Raw genomic sequence first — 22,867 nt, forward strand, 5'->3', positions numbered from 1 at the left:
CTTCAATAGCTTCCTTTCAAAGGCCTCTTCCAAGCGATCTTGGAATAAGAATAAGTAGTCCTTAAGAGTGTGTTTATTGGTTGTGGGAACATTTCAATGATGGGAAAAGTGAGGCTGGGAGCCTGATGGTTGAGGGGTAGTAATTGTTCTTGAACCTGGTGGTGTGAGTCCTGAGGCTCTTCTATGTTTTTCTTGATGGCTGCAGTGAGAAGAGAGCATTTCCTGGGTGGTGGGAGTCCCTGATGATAGATGCTGCTCTCCTGCGATAGCATTTTATTGTAAATGTGCTCAATGGTTAGGAGGGCTTTACCCGTGATGGACTAGGCTGTATCCACCACTTTTTGTATGATTTTCCGTTCAAGGGCATTGGTATTTCCATAACAGGCTGTGGTGCAACCAGTCAATATATTCTCCTACACACATCAAAAAGTTTGTCAAAGTTTTAGATGTCATGTCACATCGCCACAAAATCCTAAGAAAATAGAGGCGTTGCTGTGCTTTCTTCGTAATTGCACTTGCTTGCTGGGCCCAGGACAGGTCCTCCAAAATAGTAACACCTAGAACTTAAAGTTGCTGATCGTCCAATGGGGACTGGCTCATGGACGTCTGGTTTCCTTCTTAAGTCTATAATAGGCTCATTGGTCTTGCTGACATTGAGTCAGGTTGTAGTTAAGATATCACTCAACCAGATTTTCAATCTCCCTCCTATATGCTAATTCATCACTACTTTTGATTCAGCCTATGACAAGGGTGTTATCAGCAATCTTGAATATGGAATTGGAGCTGTTCATAGTTTAAAGCAAATAGAGCAGGGATTAGGTACACAGCCTTGTGGTGCGCCTGTGCTGATGGCATTCGTGGAGGAGATGTTGTTGCCAATCCAAGCAACATCTGGGGTCTGCAAGTGAGGAAATCAAGGATCCAATTGCACAAGGAGGTATTGAGGACAAGGTCTTGAAGATTATGATTAGTTTTGAGTGGATGATGGTATTGAATGCTGTAGTCAATAAAGAGCTTCCTGATGTATGCATGTTTGGGGTTGAGTGAAGTGCCAATGAGATGGCATCTGTTGTGGACCTCTTCCTCCAGTAGTTAAGTTGGACGGATTTAAGTCACTTCTCAGGCAGGAGATGATATATTTCATTGCCAGCTCTCAAATCAATGCATTGCTGTTATGGTAATGGTTATCATGGTTCCCCTGGGCACCCCTCATCCATCCTATGCTATCCAGGCTCAGCATTCATTTATCTTGTATCATTTGCAAACTTGAGATCATGCACAATGTTGTTCCCATTTCCTAACCCATACCAACCCTGCTCAGTCTTGTATTTGATGATCTCCAGTGCCCAGATCCTAACGTCCAGCAGCTTCCACTGGTCTTAGTGCAGTGACTGACTATGGAACACGGAATAGTATAGGCCCAACGGCGGACAATTTTGTGCTGACCTTTTAACCTACTCCAAGATCAGTCTAACCCTTCCTTCCTACTTAGCCCTCCATTTTTATTCCATTCATGTGCCAATATAAGAGTCAACTAAGAGGGTGTGTTCCACACACCTGCCAATCTTTATGCAAGAACTTACCTCTGACATTCCCTCTATACTTCCCGCCAATCACCTTAAAATTATGCCCCCTTGTATTTGCCATTTCCACCCTAGGAAAAAGTCTCTGGTTATCTACTCAATCGATTCCTCTTATCATTTTGTACACCTCTGTTGAGTCACCTCTCATCCTGCTCTCCAAGGAGAAAAGCCCTAGCTTGCTCAACCTAACCTCATAAGCCATGCTCTCTAGTCTGTGCAGCATCCTGGTAAATCTTATCTGCACCTTCTCTCTCTCTCTCTAAAGCTTCCACATCCTTCCTATAATGAGGTGAACAGACTGAACACAAGTATAGTCTATTTGTGACAGGGATTTATAGAGCTTCAATATTACATCATGGCTCTCGAACTCAGTCCCTCAACTATACAGTACACCATACACCCTTTTAACATCCATATCATCTTGCTTGGCAACTTTGTGAGAACTATGGACATGGATCTTGAAGAAACTTCATCTTCCTTCCCAAAATACGGATCCTTTGTTATTCTCTCATCATATATGAAATGAGGTATCTGACTGGTGCACAACCAGAGGTACTCAGTGTATCTCAGTGCATATGTCAATCATAAACCAAAATCAGTAAATGGTCAAGTTAATCAATGGAAAAGCTGTAAGTCAACTTTCAAATGAGCCTGCATCCCGAGTAGTCATAGTTATTCAGTTCCAGTTGAATTCAAAAGTGCTGACTTGCAGTTTCAGAAATTCAAAACAGTCTAATTATACCATTAGATTGTTGTCACAACTATATTTGATAATTACAGACAATAGTGAGAATCAGATTAGTGCACCAGATTACAACAGGTCACAGAATGGCAGCTATCTTATCTTGAACCATCTTGCAATTGAATCACATCTAGAGACTGAATGCCATTAGGGAATTTCAGATCAAGTTCAAGTTTATTGTCATTCAGTCATACACATGTATACCACCAAATTAAACAACATACCTCTGGATCAGGGTGCACAAAACTGTACATATAACTCACGTATGCAACTCATAAAGTAATATTAACAAAAATAATGTAGCACATAATAAGGTACATTTACGAAACAAGTTTAAAAAGTAAACCATATAGCACTGCTGGCGCTTCATAAGACCATAAGGCAGAGGAGCAGAATTTGGCCATTTGTCCCGTCGGGTCATTTGACATTTTTAAAAGCTTAAAACCTACAGTACCTACAAAAAGTATTCAACACCACCCACAACCCCCCCCCCCACAAGAAGCTTGCATGATTTATTGTCTTATAACATTGAATCTCAGTGGATTTAATTTGGCTTTTTTTTTAAAAAGACTTTTTCGTGTAAAAATGAAAACAGACCCCTATAAAGCACAAAGTAATTGCACAAGTATTCAATCCCCTTTAATATGAAACGCTAAAGCATCACTGGTGCAGCTAATTGGCTTTAGAAGTCACATAATTAGTTAAATGGAGATCACCGTGTACAGTCAAGGTGTTTCAGTTGATTGTAGTGTGAATACACCTGTATCTGGAAGGTCCAACTACTAGCGAGTCAATATCCTGGCAAAAACTGCACCATGAGACAAAAGAACACTCCAAGCAACTCTATGAAAAGGTTGTTGAAAAGCACAAGTTAGGAGATGGATAGGAGAAAATTTTCAAGTGACTGAACATCCCTTGAAGTACAGTTAAGTCATTCATCAACAAATGGAAAGAATATAGCACAGCAGTAAGTCTGCCTAGAGCTGGCTGTCTTCAAAAACTGACTGACCATGCAAGAAGAGGACTAGTGAGGGAGGCCACCAAGAGACCTATCTCAACTCTGGAGGAGTTACCAGCTTCAATGGCTGAGGATGGCAGAGACAGTGCATACAACAACTGTTGCCTGGGTGCTTCACCGTCACAGCTTTATGGCAAAGAGAAAGCCACTGTAAAAAAAACTCACGTGAAATCTCAGTTAGAGTTTGCCAGAAGGCATGTGGGAGACTCTAAAGTCAGCTGGAAGAAGGTACTTTGATTGAACTTTTTGGCCATCAGACTAAATGCTATGTTTGGTGTAAGCCAAACACCACACATCAACAAAAACAAACCATCCCTACCGTGAAGCATGGTGGTGGCTGAATTGTGCTGTGGAGATGCTTCGCTGCAGCAGGCCTGGAAGGCTTGTGAAGGTAGAGGGTAAAATGAATGCAGCAAAATAGAGGGAAGTTCTGGAGGAAAACCAATGCAGTCTGCAAGAGAACTGTGAATTGGGTGAAGATTTGTTTTACAGCAAGTTTTAAAGCCAAAACGACACAGGAATGGCATAAAAACAGCAAATTTAATGTCCTGGAGTGGCCAAGTCAGAGTCCAGGCCTCAATCCAATGGAGAATTTGTGGCTGGACTTGAAAAAAGTTGTTCACTTATTATCCCCAAGCAATCTGACAAAGCTTGAGCAGTTTTGTAAAGAATGGAGTGTGGTAACTTCTACTTTACAAAAAGACCACTCGACAATTTGATGGTCAAAAGAACATCTTTATCTGGGACAGCAAATGATATTTACAGTACAGAGGCTTCCAGATACCTCGTGCAGGATGGATGGAGGATTCTGGGAGTAAAAGAGTGGAAGTTAAAACCCCGCCAACCCCGGATCCCACCTCTTGCTACCAACAGCTTCCCGATAAGTATTAACTTACTTTTAATAATACTCATATTACAACATGGGGAAAAATTGCAGTGTCCAGATGTGCAAAGCTGATAGAGACTATCCACACAGACTTGAGGCTGTAATTGCTGCCAAAGGTGCATCTACTAAATACTGACTTGAAGGGAGTGAGTAATTATGCAATCAATTACTTTGTGTTTAATAATTGTAATAAATTTACACCGATTTGTAGAAATTTGTTTTCACTTTGACATCAAGAATCTTTTCTGTTGATCAGTGTAAAAAAAAGCCAAATTAAATCCACTGTAATTCAATGTTGTAAAACAATAAAATACAATATCTTCCAAGGGGGTGAATTCTTTTTATAGACACTATTTATTTAACCATGCTTTTAACTAACATCATTGTCTTTTATTTTTATGTTTGCACTTTATCCCATTGTAAAGCACTTTGAGCTACATCGTTTGTATGAAAAGTGTTTTGTAAATACATATTATTATTGAATACAATAATGTCATTTAATTTTGTTCTCAGATCAAGTCTTACATTTGGCACAATGGTGAATACAAACATTGCCAAATATGTGCATATTTAAGCCCAAGTCCTGCGTGAATTATCAATGACAGTGCCAAATATTTGTTAATTAACAATTATAATCCCTTGTTTTTCTTCCTTTGAACGGCTGTCTCAAGCAAGTAAGTGAGGTAGGCATGGGTCAGTTTTTCAGCAGACGAGGTGCAGTGGATGGAAAGCACGTGGGGAACTGCGTAAGTATTAACCAGGGACTCGGTGGAGCAGGGCCGCCTGTGGAGATGGAGAGATTATCACTGTGTTGTTGTATAAATATTTGGGTTATAAAATCTTTGGAGCGTATTGTGGAAATGTTTTAATTCTTGTCCAGTGACATAAGGTGTTGTTAACCCTTGTGAAACCCAGCAGTTTATCAATATTTGCAGTAATTATTTAAGCTGACAACCTGCCATCTGCTGCAACAGATGCAACAGGAGAAGTGATATTTAAATTCCAGACTCCTTGCATGTCAGACAGAGGCAACAGATCCCCTTGTAGATAGTGATTTGAAAGAATTCTTTTCTTAATAGCCAGCAGAAACAGACAAAGTAACTCGGCTTAAGTACTGGGTGATAATGCCAAAACCATGAATACCATGATGTAATCTTCTATTTGATGTATTCGCCATTTTTACAATTCCAATAGTTTGCAATATTAAACACTCTTAGAGTCATAGAACACTACAGCACAGAAACAGATTCCTCAGCTTATCTAGTCCACACTGACCTGGTCTTTTGTTGACCCATTTCCCTGCACATGGACCATATCTTGCCATACTCTTCCCATCTATGTACCTATCCAAAATTCTCTTAAATCTTACAATTGATTTCCAATCTACTGCTTCCACTGGCAACTCATTCCATACTTGCACCCCTCTGATTTCCCTTAAATATTTCACCTTTCACCATACACCTATGACTTCAAGTTCTAAGCTCAGTGGCAAAAGCCTGCATGCATTCACTCTACCTATACCCCTCATGATTTTGTATACTCCTGTAAAATCACCCCTCATTCTCCTATGCTTTAGGGAAACCAGTTATAATCAATTTAACCTTTCCCTATAACTCAGGCAATGGTTGTTTAAATTTTTTCTTATCTCTTTCAAGATTATTAATATCTTTCCTGCAGGTAGGTGACTAAAACTGCACACAAATTCAAGCCTCACCAATGACATATGCAACTTGAACATAACATTCCATATCCTGTATTCAGTGTCCTGATTTATGAAGCCCAATGTGCTAAAAGCTCTCTTTGTGACCCTGTGATCCCAATTACAAGGACTCATGTAAATTGTTTTATTTAGCACATTTCATTTTCTTTTATACATTATAGAAACTTATTTAGCTGCATCCTGATGTATTTGTGATATTTTGTTGATTGGGTGCCATATTTCCTGCTCTGTGATTGCGACGAAAAAGAAGGCAATTCAGCCTATCAGTACTGTTAGCTCTCAGAGCAAACTCGTACCTCCCTCCTGCACCATGTTTCCCTGTGCAAGCCATCCCTGAATTACAAATGACCAACATATGGATTCCCCCCCCCAATACAGATACCCCAACATATAAATGAGCTCCCTAAATTTTATTAAATTCAGAAGTCCAGCATGCATGTGTTTGTTCCTGTGTATGGCAGAGCTATGCGCTCTCGCTCTCTCTCTCTCTCACCCCCCCCCCCTCTTTTTGTTATTGTTCTTCCCTCTCAGTCTGATGTGCTTTTTGATGCCATTCACTGCAGTACTGTGGGGGTGTGGTTGCCATGTCTTGTGTCTGTTTTTTTTTAATGTTTTTTCCAACTTGTGGACAAAATTGACTTCAGAATCAGGTTTAATATCACTGACATGTGTTGTGAAATATGTTACATTGCAATACTGTACATAATATTAAAAACTATAAATTCCAATAAGAAATATGTAACTAAGAAATTAAATTAAATAAGGGGAGTAAAAAGAACAAAAAGAATATTTCTGTCCATTCAGAAATCTGACAGCGGTGGGGAAGAAGCTATTCCTTAAAATATTGAATGTGTGTCTTCATGCTCCTTGATGGCAGCAATAAGAATTGGAACCAGTTTGTTACTTGGGGATGGCTGAGATCCCGCTCTTTCACACATGTCCATTGAGACCTGATTCTGCTTCCACACATCTACACCTAGGGCAAATGATACCCATCTTTAGGATGTGGCAGCAAAGGGGAGTTGGGGGTTGGTGGTGTCCTGCAGTCACAAGGAGAATGTATTATCTGCACACAGGTCAGGATTGAACCTGGGACTCTGGAACTGTGAGCAGCTGCACCACTTGCAGAGTCAAAGTGCTACCTCCAGTGGGAATCAGAGCAGCCGTAACTTTTCTCTTTGATAATTTGCTCATCTACTCACAGTTCATCTGTCAGCTTAAATCTCTGCAGTCACCCAGCTGTGATTCACGTTGTGGAATCCTGGGGAACCTGAGAGATTTGCTTCAGCCAGGACGAGGCTTTTGCTGTTCAGTTTCTAGTTGAGACTGTAGCTGCTAGCTTTCAAAGGATTGCTTGTTTTTTTTAAAATCGGGATCAAATGTCAGCAAGCTGATCACGCCATGAATGTAACTCCAGCAGAGTTCAATAATCAATGTTGATTTAGCAAATGGAGCAGTACAGGCCCTTCAGCACACGATGTCCACAGCAAGCATGATGCCATATTAAACTAATCCCTTCTTCCTGAGCATACTGCATGTTCATGTACCTATCTTAAAGCCTCTTAGATGCTTCTATTATACCTGCCTCCTCCACCACCATTGGCAGTGCATTCCAGGCACCCGAAACACTCTGTAGGAAATTTGTGCTATACATCTCCCTTGAATTACAGCAACCCCGCCCCCCCACACCCTACCCCCCCACACCCTACCCTTCACCTTAAAGCTGTACCATTTACCTTAACAATGACTCTCGGAATTTTATTAACTTCTGTCAGTTCGCAGACTTCACCACTCGTGAGAGAACAACCCACGTTTGTTCAAAGTAAATTTATCAGCAAAGTGCATTTTTGTTACCAAATATACCCCTAAGATTTTTTTTTGCAGGCATTCACAGTAGAACAAAAGAGCAGAACAGAATCAATATAAAACTACATACAAAGCCTGGCAAGTAACCACTGTGCTAAAGAACACAAGCTGTGCAAATTAAAAAGAAATAAATAATAATAAACTTGTTTTAAAATATAAGCTCATAGAAGACACCATACCTGACCATAAATACAAGGCTGATCCAATTTTAGAGTCAGAGTCCTACAGATTATATTATGACCGATCAGTTATTATAGATAGGACAATCAATAATAACCGTCCAGATGCAATAATACAGGATAAACAAGCAAGGACAGCTTCATAGATAAAGCCATTCCAAACCCACTTAACTTACAGAAATCAATAAGTGAAAAACACCAGAAAAATGCTGAATTAAAAGAGGAAATTGAAAGACCATGGGACATGAACAGGAGAAACATTGTCCCAATGGTAATATCTATACTGGTATCATCCTGAAGTCACTATATAATAGTCTTGAACCATTAAACCTAGACAGCAATGTTTATGTAAATTTACAGAAAACCACAATACTAAATAAAGTAGTTCAAATTGAGAAATGACATGACTATGACCATGCCTCAGGTTGTACCAACTTGAGCTGACAAATAATTAAAATATAGTAATAATAAAAAACAAATAATTATGAGAACATGAATTGCAGGGTCCTTGGAAGTGAATCCATAGGGTTTTGTTCAATGACTAATTCAGTGTTGAGGTGAGTGAAGATGTCCATGCAGGTACAGGAGCCCGATGCTTGTAGGGTAATAACTGTTCCTGAACCGGGTGTGTGGGTCTTAAGACTCCTGTCCCTCCTTCCTGATGATAGCAGCATCCTTATACTCTCTCATTCAGGGCAGCATTCTGGGAAACCTCTGAACGCTCTCCAAAGTCTGCACTTTAATCCTATAATCATTTACAAAAGTCAGCAATTCAGTAGTTAAGTTTACCTTGATAAAGAGATTTGCTTTATTTGTCACAAGTGTATCAAAACATACAGTGAAATGTGCCATTTGCATCAGTGACCAACACTGTCTGAGGATTTTGCTGGGGGCAGCCCACAGTGTTGCTGTGCTTTCAGCACCAACATGGCTATAACTTACTAACTCCAAACTTTTTTTTAGAGGAAACCAGAGCACCTGGAGGAAACCGACTCATTCATGGGGAGATAGCACATACTCCTTACAGGCAGCAACAGGAATTAAACCCCAATCACTGAGAGCTGGCGGTGTAAAGCACAACTCTAACTACTACACTACTGTGCTGCCCTTGTCTTGATTTTCAAGTTGTCAAATCCACCCAATTAACCACAGTAGAATCTATTGTTAGTACACCTGGAGTGAATATGTCTGGATCTGTAATCTGGGTCCTCTGGGTGGCATTTATGCCCAGGGACTTGCATCTATAGTGAGCTTAAATCAGATAAATGAGTTGGGAAGTTTAGAGTTTCCAGATTATCATAATTAACCTCACCAGCAGTGGAACAGCAGAACATTTCTTCGGCACACTGAGGTGAACAATTTTGAAATGATGACTTGTTCAACTTCAGAGCAGTAATTAACCAAGTCATTTGCAAAATCAGGCTTATTATCACTGACATATGTCGTGGGATGAGTTGCTTTGCAGCAGCAGTGTAGTACAAGACATAACAAAGTTACTCTGAGGTACAATAAGACATGAGTAGAGCACAGAAAGAGCAAAATAGTGCGGTCGTGTTCATGGACTGCTCAGAAATGTGTGACAGAGGAAGAAGCTGCTCCTGTACCTTTGCCTTGATGGTGAAGACACCATATCCTGGCTGGTGAGAGTTCTTAATGATGGATTTTTTGACATTTATAGTGCAAATGGAAGCCCTACGTTAGGTCATTCTGTGTCAAACACCTCAACCTCAACCTCAACACCCAAAGAATCAGAATCAGGTTTATTATCACTGGCAGGTGCCATGAAATTTGTTAACTTAGCAGCAGCAGTTCAATACAATACATAATATAGAAGAGAAGATAAATAAATTGCAGTATGCATATATTGAATAGATCAAAAATTATGTAAAAAGCAGAAATAATATATATTAAAGAAGTGAGGTAGTTCACGGGTTCAATGCCTCTTTATTGCACCAACATTCTACCCAATCTCTATTTTAAAGATCCTGGATTTGCCACTGGAAGCATCTATCAGTCTGAGGACCAAAACGTTCCTCATTGTGGGCATGCTATGTTAGTGCTGGAAACATGCCAACACCTGTGGGCTGTCCCCAGCATGCCTTGGTTATGTTGGTTGTTAACAGACACAATGTATTTTACCAGGGCCCTCAGCCTTGTCAATGATCCCCACCCCCCATCCATCCAACAGTCTCTTTGACCCCGTACCATCAGGCAGGAAGTACTATAGCATTAGGACAAGGGCTGTTTGGATGGGAAACAGCTTCTTCCCCCAGGCTGTGAGACTGCTGAACTCCTGTCACCACCCAGGTCTCACCACATATGAAACAACAGTAATGTTATATTGTTTACTTCTTGTGACCTAAATTCACCTTATTATTTGTTAATTTATTTGTGGTAATATTATTTATGTATTGCGTTTTAGTTATATGTATTGTGTTGTGCACCTTGGTCCAGAGGAATGTTGTTTTGTTTGGTGGTATACATGTGTACAGTTGAAATGACAATAAACTTGAACTGTATGTTTCCATGTCCATATGATCAATAAATCAGAATCTGGATCATTCTTATCTCCACTATACTTTGAGAAAACAATTCTCCAGACTGTGCCCTATCAACTAGTTCATAATGAGCTTGTTATTTAAATGATCCCCAAAAGGTGTGTGTTCATTCAGCAAGGAAAATAATCAGAAGAATTTCTGAGCGAATAACCTTTCACATCGGGACAATTCACAAGCAAGATTGTGTGTGATGTTCTTTTAAATATCATTCATATACAATGGCTATCTGCCAATCTTTTGCTGTGCTAGTTTATTACACAGTAATAAAATGTACAGGTGACATAGTAGTGTCAGCACAGCCACTATCACTATCCATTCTCCCCATGGCCATATGGATTTCCTCTAGATGCTCCAGTTTCCTTACACATTCCAAAGATATACAGTTCAGGTTAGTAGGTTGTGTGCATGCTATGTTGGCACCTGAAGCATGGTGACACTCGCGGGCTGCCCTCAGTATCAGTTGTTGACACAAATTATGCATTTCGCTGCATGTTTCGAGGTACATGTTTTTCAGTTATGCATTTCACTGCATGTTTTGAGACAAGAAAAGTTAATGTAAAAATTAAAGATATTTCATCTTTACATTTGGATGTAGGAAGCAGTTGAAAATGAGCTACTCTTGTTTTCCTGAGATTTTTTTGCTAACATTTACTTTACAGCTGTTGAAACTATGCCTAAATAATGGAATCTCTTTATCCCACGACACTTTTTTCCCCATTGAGAAAATGGACAGATGGTCTGTTCTGATTCTAAATCTCTGCCTGATAACCCTGATATCTCTTGGACAATGAACATCGACATGCTGGAATACTACAAAGCGATATTTGAAGATTACTTAAATCAGGCAGTCGTGACTCATCACAAAACAGTATGATACCTAATAGTAATGACAGTAAAACAAAGCACGACCAATACTGTGAAGGTTATACAGTGGCACCTTTGGAACTAATAATTAGTTTTGCAAATTCATCTAAAAATTTACAACTTTGCATTCAAATAACTACTTGGAAACTTTGCAATAACGCAGTGTGACTTGATGCATTCAGATTAAGGTTACATTTTCCCTCTGTGATGCAGAAATCTAATTTCATGTCTGCTCATCAGAAAGTTCTCTTGGCCTCAGCCTACAATAGACTCACGAGGTCTTTAATTTCTTCTCGGTATCCATTTAAATACAATTCCTGAGAGCATACTTTTGATAGAGTGCAAAATTCACATTGTAACTATTTAAAAACAGTGAGTTGTCAGGGAAAATCGCCACATGGGAAATGAATTTTGTTTGAGTGTGTGTGCAGTATTTGCACGTTAATTTGTGAGAGACAGTGATGCACTCTGGAAAGATTGTGGAGGAACGTGTAAATGGTGTTTTCAAAAGAAATTGGAGATGTGTCTTGAAGAGAAATACATTAATAGGAGAAAGAGAGATACGGTGAGAACGATTCAATAACTGCATTGTTGGCAATCTGGTAAGCTGTGTGATGCACCATCAATAACTCTCGGAGATGGGAGGCAAAAGATAGGCTTTTATTAGCTGCAAACGTGACCACGACATCTTGGAGACTGAGGAAGGAGCAGTGCCTCCAGTCGCCTTTATACAGGGGTCTGTCGGAGGAGCCACAGGAGCATTCAGCAGAGGGGCGTGTCCAGACAGGTTTATACATAGTTTACCACACTGTGTGTAGAAGAGTTAAGCATTATGCTGATGAAGAATGAGTGAATGGGAAAAAAATTAGAACAGGGAGGACCATTTGGACCTTTGAGCCTGCTATTCAGGTAGTCTACCTCAGTGCCAGTTTTTTGCACTATCCCCGTATAGTTTTGATTGTTTTAATTTTGAAAGATCCATTAACCTCTGTACTGAATATGCGCACTGACTGGACCTTCATCGTCTTCTGCATGGAGAAAATTTCCCTCAGTACGGTTATGTACTGTATGGCTGATCATGACACTTGGTTCTGGAGTTCTTCAAATTCAAAGTAAATTTATTATTGAAGTACATATATGGCACCATATACTACCCTGAAATTCATTTTCTTGCTGGCTTTCACAGGAAAATTAAGAAATACAGCAGAGTTTATGAAAAACTATAAATAAGAAAGACTGACAAACAACTTATTTGTAAAGGACAAATTTTTCGTGTAATAAAAATGGTAAATAAATAATACTGAGTTGGAGATCCTTTGAAAGTGAATTGATAGGTTATGGAATTAATCTAATGTTGAGGTGAGTGAAAATATTCATGTCAGTTCAGGGGACTAATGGTTGAAGGGTAATAACTGTTCCTGAACCTGGTGGTGTGAGACCTAAACTTTCTGTACCTCATGCCCGATGGTAGTAGCGAGAAGAGAGTATGGTCTGGGTGGTGGTGTATTTGATGATGGACGCTGCTTTTGTTTGGCGGTGATCCTAGTCAATGTGCTCAATGATGGGGAGACTTTTCAGCCATCAGAAGGCCTTACCCTGTCGAGCCGTGCAAGTCTCATTGAGATATCTGTTCACTCTAAACTCATTCACTCAGTCCTTTTCCACAAGCTAGCCAACCCTGAACTTGTGTGGTGAATTTGAGCATCACTTCACTTTTGGCAAAAATGTGCATTTTTTAGGTAAGGAAATCAAGGCGACACATAATACGCCAGGTGTGGTCTTAATACTTAAGACAGCTTTACTCCTGGATTTGAGTGCTTGTTATAAACGCGATATAAATTTGCTTCTGAATTACTTGGCATCTCTTGGATCATCAACATTCCCAGAAGCAGAATCAGGTTTATTGTTACTGATGTTATGTCATGAAATTTGTTGTTTTTTGGCAACAGTATAGTGCAATACATAAAAATTACAAAAAGTTACAGTAAGAAATATGAAAAACCGTACAACTAGCAAAGACAGAAATAGTAGATTAGAGCATATAAAATAAAGCACAACTTGTATGTGTGACAATAGCTTGACTTTGAATAGCTGGAGCTCATGCAGCAGTCCCTGATTACCTCACTAGTTACTGCCTGCTAACCTGAGAATAATCAGTTTATGCCAATTCTTTACTTTCTGCCCTTTTGACAATCTTTTACCCCCAATTCCACGCACTCCAAAACTTGTTCACCAAAAACCTCAACACATCAAACCCTTCGGGTTCCGTGGTTACCCCTTATCTATTCTGTCGGTCACACTGTTAAAGACTCCATGCAGATTAGTTGAACAAGATTTTCCTTTCATAAATTCAAGCTGACAATGATCTATCATGTTATTTTAGCGTTCATTCAGGTGCCTGTGTGCACCATTGCTTTGAAATGTTAAAGAAAGATAAAATCACCAAATTGATGTGCAAAAATAAAATGCTACTATACAAAATTACTTTAAAAGTAGTAGATCTTTCCGTCACCTTCACTTGATACGTTGAACAGATTTAGATCATTTTTATCCAACTTGTTTAAAAATATTGCTGCAAAGTACCTTTATTCTACTCTGCAAAGTTAGTCTGCTCAGCATGATTTATTTATTGTTAATACTTTTCTGTATTTGCAAGGTTTGTCTTTTGCACATTGACTGCCAGTTTTTGTGTGTAGTTTTTGATTAATTCCATTGTATTTCTGTTCTAATGTGACTGCCTGCAACAAAACTAATCTCAGAGTAGTATGTGGTGACATATACGTACTTTAATAATACATTTACTTTGAACTTTGAGATCTTATCTAAAAGTGTCAACTCTTTGCAAGATTTATCATTAAAGTTTGTTTATCATATGTACGTCGAAACATACAGTGAAATGTGTCATTTGCATTATTGGTTTTGCAATTATTGGTTTTACTCCTTGGCATTCATCTGACTAGATTATAAGAAACTTCTCTATACAATGAGTATGCATGGATCTTATTTCCATACACATGGTTGAGGAATGTAAGCAGCTTCTTTCTTGGGAATGCAGTGTTTCAAAGCCTTATTAAACCAGTATTGGAAGTAAACAACGTTGCTCAGATCCAGCAGTGATCCTTGCGGATGTGTTCTCAAGATTTAGATTGCCTTTCGGGAAGTTTGGAGTGGAGGTGGATGGGTGTTCTCCAATGAAGCAGAAGGTAAAGTTATCCATAGTTGCCTCTAGCCTTTGCAGCTGATGACACCAATTTTAATTGCTTCAAACATGAGAAGTGAGGCGAGCCTTGGAACAATGCATTACCATGATATAGTTTCTGTATTTATATTGTAAAACAGGCGCATGTTTGAGGGCAGAAGCAAATCGTAAAATGCTCAACAATATTGCAAAATGTACTGAAATACGACGTGGTAATAGGATTGTGGGTTTTTTTGCTGTGTTTCCGTGGATCCCATTTGATTTGTATAGCCATTTTAGACATTAAAATAGTGCTAAATATTTCACATTTTTTAAAGGAAGACAGGAATGGAAATGAGGGGGTTGACATGTTGCTTACATTAAGTAATATCTATGACATGTGAACTGATGTACTTGGATTCTTGTACCAAGTATATATTGCTTCACTAATTTACAGTAATCATGCCTCAGGAACTAGCATCTCTCAGCTGGAGTTACTTTAGAGCTGATAACAAGATGTTTCTGAAGAAAATTTGCTCAGTAATTATTGTTTTTGGTAAAGTAATGTTATAATCATTTCATTTTGAGCTGCTAGTATGCTTTTTGCAACTGATTTTGTCATCATATGGCAAGTATTAAGGCTTGCAACAACCAAGTAACTAATGGAGCAATTATTTACTTTAACCGAAGCTGAATACTGCAGATGTTTTTGGCCGGCTCAAAAACCACAAGAATAGCACTGTAGTAGCTCACTGGATTACATTTCAATGAGTATCTACATTAACCAGCAGTCTCCCTCTGCAATCCATGCATCAGACCAGTGAGTCTGTGTACAGGACATTCTTTCTGTGCTATTGACTTACAAAAGGTACGTTACTCCTGAAAGGAAAGGATGCCTCCTTTTATTGAGGAGGAAACCAGAGAGCCTACCTTCTGCAGCCACTGCGTATTGTTTTCCATAATATTTTCAAGTAGCTGAAGCCTTTGCACAGAGCCACCATTATCTGTTTCAGGAGAATCTCTTTGCACTGTGTTAGCCACAACATGATTTGCCATTGAGCGACAGTTGTCCACCTCAGGAAGCAAGAAGGTGTAGCTGCAAGGTCCATGCTGAATTTGATAATGTCTTTTTCCAGTGTTATCCATAGACTTGTGAAACCCAGTTCCCAAGGAAAGACTGCAGCTGAAGAAAAACAGAGATGAAATCAACATTTTCTGTGTCTCTTCTCAGTCTAGAAAGTCCTTTGTATATTAAGTGCAACCAGAAGATATCTTTTTAAATTTGTCAGAAGAATTTTTTCAGTTGTGCTGTTTTTATCCTCTGGAATTCTGTGGTGAAATTGCCAAGTACAAAGCACTGTGAACTATTGCTGCTTGATGTTCTGTCAAAGCTGGAGTAATAAGGTTTCTGTATTACTTCCTGTAGCCTTTCAGTCTGTGTTGCGCAGGCAGAGACAATGCTGTAAAGCAAACATAAATCCCCACTGGCGTCCTTTCCCGGCTTGAAAGTGCTCTTTTATCTGAAGTCTTACTGCACGTTTCTTCAAGCTGCTGTATCTAGCTCGATCACTTCAGCGGTTTATAATGATGTGACAGGACTCATACAAGTGTTGTATGTGTGCTCTGCCCTCTCAGGGCTGCCTGCTACCTTCCACTAGAGAGGTTACACTGCAGACAACAGGGATACAGGAGTGTGGTTCTGTCCAGCCCACACCAAAACTCCAAAGACAGGCGATTAACCAATAACAGAGCCACTGGTAACTCCCTTTCAGTCCTTTGTGGGGACCTATGAATAGACAGAAGAAATCATTCTGGCTTCTCTGGGACTACGTGCTGTAGTACATTATACAGTCAGGAATTAAAGAGTGCACATTTCATGCAAGTAGGTGAAAATGACTTGCACTATGAAATAACCAATGCCTTTAACAATACTAACAAACAGTGCTCTGCACTTAAAAAAGGAATCATAGGTTCGTGTACTGAAATGCTGTAGGTGAATTAGAGCTCTTTTACCTGACTTAAATTCAGCTTTATGGGTGGCATGTTGTCTAACATTAAAATTCTTAACTTTAGACATCCCTCAGTGTACAGTTCCAATAATTAGCATCTTATTATCATTATAAGTCAGCACATTCGAGCCACAGAACACTACAGCACAGAAACAGGCCCTTCAGCCCATCTGGTCCATTTAAGTTAAAGTGAACGTGTTGCAACAAGATGGTGAATTTTCAGTCAAGTGTTACTCCTGTCTAATTTATTTTAGCTTCCAAGGAGGTGTTTTCTAGTGAAAATATAGTTAATTTGTGAATGGGAATCTTAAAATTTTCTTCTGAGAAATCTACACTTCGCTCACTTCTGAGAGAGAAAGGCTACTCTCAGCTGTGGCTTTTTGACATCCTTCCCGGCAATCAATTTAGTTTTTTATCAGCTCCAGCGCATTTATAATGGGCAAGCAAACCTTTATAGAAATGTTTTTGGTTTAGCTAATTAATTAAACTATGAGCCATATCAAAACATGCACTTAGTTTAAAACACTGGAGTAATTGTTAAAATCAGTTCATATAAGGCTTTGAAAATCTGCCAAGCTGCAAATTATTATATGGGAATTGATTTTTTTTTTTGCTGCATAGGAAGCGAAAAGTTCGGTTCACAGGGACCAGGCTGTTACCCTACATCCCAAAGTATTTCTTAATTCACCTTCTGCTCTGCCATTGCTACTTTTTTTAGTACAATCATTCTAGTTAAGTGTTCAATTTTACCCCCTTTGGGGATATGGCCCTTTGAGTGTCTGTGACACCGAGAGTGATTAATTTTCATGAAAAGACAATGAGTTGTGCACTCCTATGTTTGGAAGGTCTTGCACTCCAATGAGAAAATTGATCTCCTCAAGTTTTTAAGCTCAATTGCCAGACGGCCTTGCTTGGCAGCTTTGCTGAAGAATTTGTCCTCCTTTTCACAGAGGAAAGGAAGGGAAATATAAGCTTGATGTTGCCATGGATACTCATTTTCATCTTTCCGACATGAACAATTAAAAATTTCAAGATATTAAATCAAATGCTTTTTATAAATCTTAATGAAACTTCGTACACAGGATATAGTGACCTTTATTAAAATAAAAACTTATAAATATTCACTATCGCAGCTTAAGGTGATGAATTTTGTTTTTGACAAATTAATTATAAATTTTGGAAGTATAAAAGTTATGAACTTAGACCTAAGCATAAGACACAAGCAGTCATGTTCTAAGGAGCAGTGAATTACTAAACAATGCTTCATCTGCTGAATATATTGGTGTTGGTTGAATGTGGATGCATCTTAGAATGGAACAATGGACATACAACTTTCTGTGTGTGTTGCTTGGATTTCCAGCATCTGCAGATTTTCTCTTGTTTGCATCTTGTGGCTGTTAGTTTGAGATGTATTTAGAAAAGCTGCGGCAGTCAGGTTACTGATCTCGCTGTTATAGTGTGAAGTGGCTTAGAAAAGATTCACCAGTATTTTATTACTAACTGCAACAAGATTTAACAGTAGCATAGCAGTTATCGTGATGCTAAAACAACTCATGAAGACGGAGTTCGAAGTTCAATTCTGATATCATCCGTTAGAATTTTGTATGTTTCTCCCTGTGAATGAGTGGATTTCCACCAGGTGCTCATTGGTCATTGTAAACTGTCCTATGATTAGGCCAGGATTAAGGAGGTGTGTTGCTGGGTGGTGCAGCTTTTTGAGCCGAAAGAGCCTGTTCCACGCCGTATTTCTAAATAAATAATTAAAATAAAAGATTTGTATTCACTTCCTAGCAATGTACAGCACAGCACCAAATGGGTTGGGTTGGGGATCACTTCAAATACTTCACATATTCTTGAAAATACTTTTAAAACAGGAACTTGTGTTGCAGAGATCCTCATTTTCATCTTAACTCTTTATAGTTCTTCTTTCTGTGACAAACTGTGAGAGTTTTGTTTGCCTTTTATTGCTTTGTCTCAAGTGCTGATCATGATTTTCCTCCCGAATTTCATCTTTACTTGTTTGTAGAAGCATTTTCTTTGCAGACTGCTTTGGCATGGTTAACACAACAGACAGTCTTGGACTCTGCACAGAGTGCCATTTCATGTTGGATTTCATGCCCTGACTTTCATGTCTCACTGGAAGTGAAAAGGAGGAGAAATTAGTAATGAAAGCCTGAGTACCAGTGCTTTAGTCTATGCTGCAATGTGAAACCTTAGAAACCTGCAAGGTCCTGGGGGAGTGAACACGAGGAGTCAATTTTGGAACTTGGGTTAAAATCTTTTGACCAACCTCCTACTTTCACATCAAGTGAAACAAAATCTAGTCCAGAATCTCAGTCACACAAGTATCATTTTTTAATTTTTTTTAAATTTAGAGATGCAGCACAGTAATGGGCCCTCGTGACCCAACAAACCCACACCATTCAATTACACCCAAGTGACCACTTAACCTTCTAACCCTTTTGTCTTTGGAATGTGGGAGAAACCGGAGCACCTGGAGGAAACCCATGGGGTCACAGGAAAAATGTACAAACTCTTTGCAGACAGTGCCAGAACTGAACCAGGGTCACTTGTTCTGTAATAGCGTTACGCAAGCCACTACACTACCATCATGCCTGTTTATCTGAAGGCTTCAGCAATCTATTGTGAAATGACCTTCAGCAATCATAACCCTGTGCTTATGTATATGGATGTGCTTATGTATAAAAAAAATCTCTTTGACCCCCTACCATTAGGCAGGAAGTACCATAGCATTAGGGCAAGATCTGTTAAGATTGGAAACAGTTTCTTTTCCCAGGCCATAAGACCACTGAACTCTCTGCCACCACCCAAGTCTCGTCGCATGAGAAGTGCCAGCAGTGTTATACTGTTCACTTTTTAACTTGTGTCATAAATGCAATGTTTTATTTGCTATTTTATTTTTGGTAATATTACTTTATGTGTTATGTGTGTGAGTTATATGTACATTATTGTGCATCTTGGTCTGGAGGAACTTTGTTTCATTTGGTGGTATACACGTGCATAGTTCAATGACAATAAACTTGAACTTGAATATCATCCATTTGTCACAGGGATGATAGAAAAAATTGGAGGGATTAGTAAGAGGGAAGGGTTAGATTGATCTTAGAGTAGGTTCAAAGGTTGGCACATCATTGTGGACTGTAGGATCTGTACTATTCTTTGTTCCACACTCAGTGACCGCTTTATTAGGTACCATAGGGTGGTTGTAGATGGGGTATATTATGCCTGGAAGTCTGTGGCTAGTGGTATTCTGCGGGGATCTGTTCAGGAAACCCTGCTGTGCAAGTTGACAGGGTGACTAAGAAGACATGTGGTGCGTTGGCCCTCATTACTTGGATTGAGCACAAGAGCCACAAAGTAATGTTGCAACTCTATAAAACTCTGGTTAGAACACACTTGGAATATTGTGTTCAATTCTGGTCAGCTCATTATAAAAAGGATGTGGAAGCTTTAAAGATTTTGAAGAGATGTTTTTTAAAATGTTACCAAAAGTCTTGGATCTGGACCTACAACCTAATATACTTACGGAAATATTTGGGATTATCCCATCAGAACCAGGAAATATTCCTGTTACTGCTCAACATATGATAGCCTTTTCAACTTTATTGGCTAGGAGAGCCATTTTACTGAAGCGGAAGGATTCTAATCCGCCTATTGTCTTTTATTGGTTTTCCTCCATTATGTCCTGTTTAAGTTTAGAGAAAATAAGTCAGACATTTGATATGTCCTTTAAATTTGAGCAAATCTGGTGACCTTTTATTCAATATTTTCATTTGATTTGGTTTATTAATCTTCCAATTCCTTTTTCGAAGTTTTAGATTTGATCAGAAAGTCTTTCTTTCTATTTTTTTGGTCATATCCTCAGAATGGACTGCCCAGTCCCCTTTTCTTTTCTTTTTTCTTTTGTATAGTGTAGTGGGTTTTTTTTCTTCTTCAATTAATAATTTAAAGTTTTTTTTCTCTCCTCATGAACTGATAAGAGGAGAATTAGTTGTCTTCTTTTTTATTATATATTATATACTAACTTAACACTATGTATGATTTTGATAATGTCTATTTCACTTTCTGTTTGTATTGTTATTAATATATATATTTGAGTTAATTCTCCTCCTGTCTGTATTTATGCTCCTTTTAAATCAATAAAAAGATTGATAAAGAAAGAAAGGAAGCTTTAGAGAGGATACAGTGGAGATTTACCAGGAATCTGGATTACAGAGCATGTTTTATGAGGAGAGGTTGAGGAAGCTAGGGCTTTTCTCTCTGGAGTGAAAAACAATGAGAGGAGACTTGAAAGAGGGGTACATGAAGATTAAGAGACATAGAGTGATTAGCCAGTGGTTTTTACCCAGAGCCAAAATAGCTAATATGAGGGATATAACTTTAAGGTGATTGGAGGGAAGTATAGAGGGGATGTCAGAGGTAAGTTTTTTTTTATCTAGAGAGTGAAGGGTGCTTGGAATGCTCTTCCAGGGTGATAGTAGAGGCAGAAATATTAGGGACATTCAAGAAACTCTTAGATAAGCACGTGGATGATAGAAAAATGGAGGGCTATATGTGAGGGAAGGGTTAGATTGATCTTAGTGTAGGTTAAAAAATCGGCACAACATTGTGAGCCAAAGGCTCTATATTGTGCGGCAGTGTTCTATATAAAAGTGAGGGTCTTCCAGCTATTAGTATAAGAAGTGTAATTCTTATTTTCAAAGCAACATAGAATACCCACAATTCAGTAACCCTAACTCATACACCTTTAGAACATCTGAGGAAATTGTAACACTTGGGGAAAGCCATGCCATCATGGAGAGAACGTACAGACATGGGGAGAACGCAGACAGCAGCAGGAATTGAACAACAATCTTACAGCTTGTGCTGTAAAGCTTTATACTAACTATTGTGCTGCTGTGCTGTCCATTTTAACAAAAACAGTTTGTCCATTTTTACAAAAAAAATGTTACTGCCTGGGTCAGAGGATATGAGCTGAAAGGAGAGACTGGACAAATTTCGGTCGTTGTCTCTGCAACAGTGAAGACTGAAGGGGAAATCCTTTAAAAGTTAACGAGGGGGCAGATAGAAGAGATAAAGTTTCTTTCCAGAGGTAGAAATATTAAGGGAAATGTGCTGGGCATGTTTTTATTTTACGCAACGAATAGTGAATCCCTGGAATGCGCCGTCAGTGTTGATGGTGGAGGCATAATAATAGTGTTTAAAAGGCATTTAAACAGACACATGAACATGAAAGGATTGGGGTATGTGAATCATTTGCTGACAGATGGGATTGGTTTGATTCCATATTATATATGGCACAGATAAATGCTCTATTCCTGTGTTTGTAACTTCGGAAATTGGAAACCAGTTATTTTCCCCAGGCAGTAAGACTCATCAACACCTCTTCCCACTTACGCACCCTCCATACCACCAACCAGCACTACTTTATCATTTGCTGTCAGTCATCTTATGTACAAACGCTCCTATTCTGAGCATCACTTTATGGACATACAATCAATCTATATATACTGTATATAATTTCATTTTATGGATTAATATTTATTGTGTTCTTCATCTTATTGAGCATTTTCATGTTGCATCAGATCCAGAGTAATAATATTTCTTTCTCTTTTACACTTGTGTACTGGAAAAGACATTAAACAATCTTGAATCTTGATCTTGAAATAGGATAAATTTGATTTAGTTATAATTACTTTTTCAAGATTTATTAGGAAGGCCTTGTAATTGTGATATGTTAGCCAAGAAAGTACTTTAGAATGACATTTTCATAGCTATGGCTGCAGTGGGAAGTTTAAAGCGAATTAATGTTAATTCAGATTGAGTTTAATCTTGATTGTTCCCAGAAAGATAAGCAAACTGAAATGTTCATGAAAACTAAGTTGATATGTTAAAATGTAGTTCTGTTTTCTGCCTTGTTGATATGGCTATAAATTTTAGCATTTGGAGATCAAAAATTAGCATTCCTCTACCCTGACTTGGAATGCCATTCTTTTATCATTGGCTCGGTCATTAGATCACTCAACCAAAGTGTTGTGGGAGCACCATCACTATAAGTTACCTGCACTCCTGGAGGGCAGTTTACAATGGACAATAAATCAAGGATCAACTTTATTTGCCAAATATATTCACACGTATTAGGAATTTGCTGTAGTGCAACAAAAGCCAACAACATTCAACAATCTGCTTTCCTCACCCCTTTTACCTTTTCTCCTCACTTGCCTATCACACTTCCCCAGTGCC

General features: G+C 38.8%; 2 protein-coding genes across 5 annotated transcripts in view; one reads left to right on the forward strand and one right to left on the reverse strand.

Annotated features, from left to right (window-relative positions):
- The window catches only part of angpt2a (angiopoietin 2a), a 102,609-nt gene extending 86,313 nt beyond the window's left edge, over positions 1–16,296 (reverse strand). The window contains 1 exon segment of the mRNA XM_073056761.1: positions 15,525–16,296. Coding sequence (XP_072912862.1) covers positions 15,525–15,806 — 282 coding nt within the window. The 5' untranslated portion in view covers positions 15,807–16,296.
- mcph1 (microcephalin 1) overlaps positions 1–22,867 on the forward strand; it is a 261,368-nt gene that overhangs the window by 175,529 nt on the left and 62,972 nt on the right. The window lies entirely within an intron of this gene.

This window comes from Hemitrygon akajei, chromosome 9 (assembly GCF_048418815.1).
Source record: "Hemitrygon akajei chromosome 9, sHemAka1.3, whole genome shotgun sequence".
Taxonomy (NCBI): Eukaryota; Metazoa; Chordata; class Chondrichthyes; order Myliobatiformes; family Dasyatidae; genus Hemitrygon; species Hemitrygon akajei.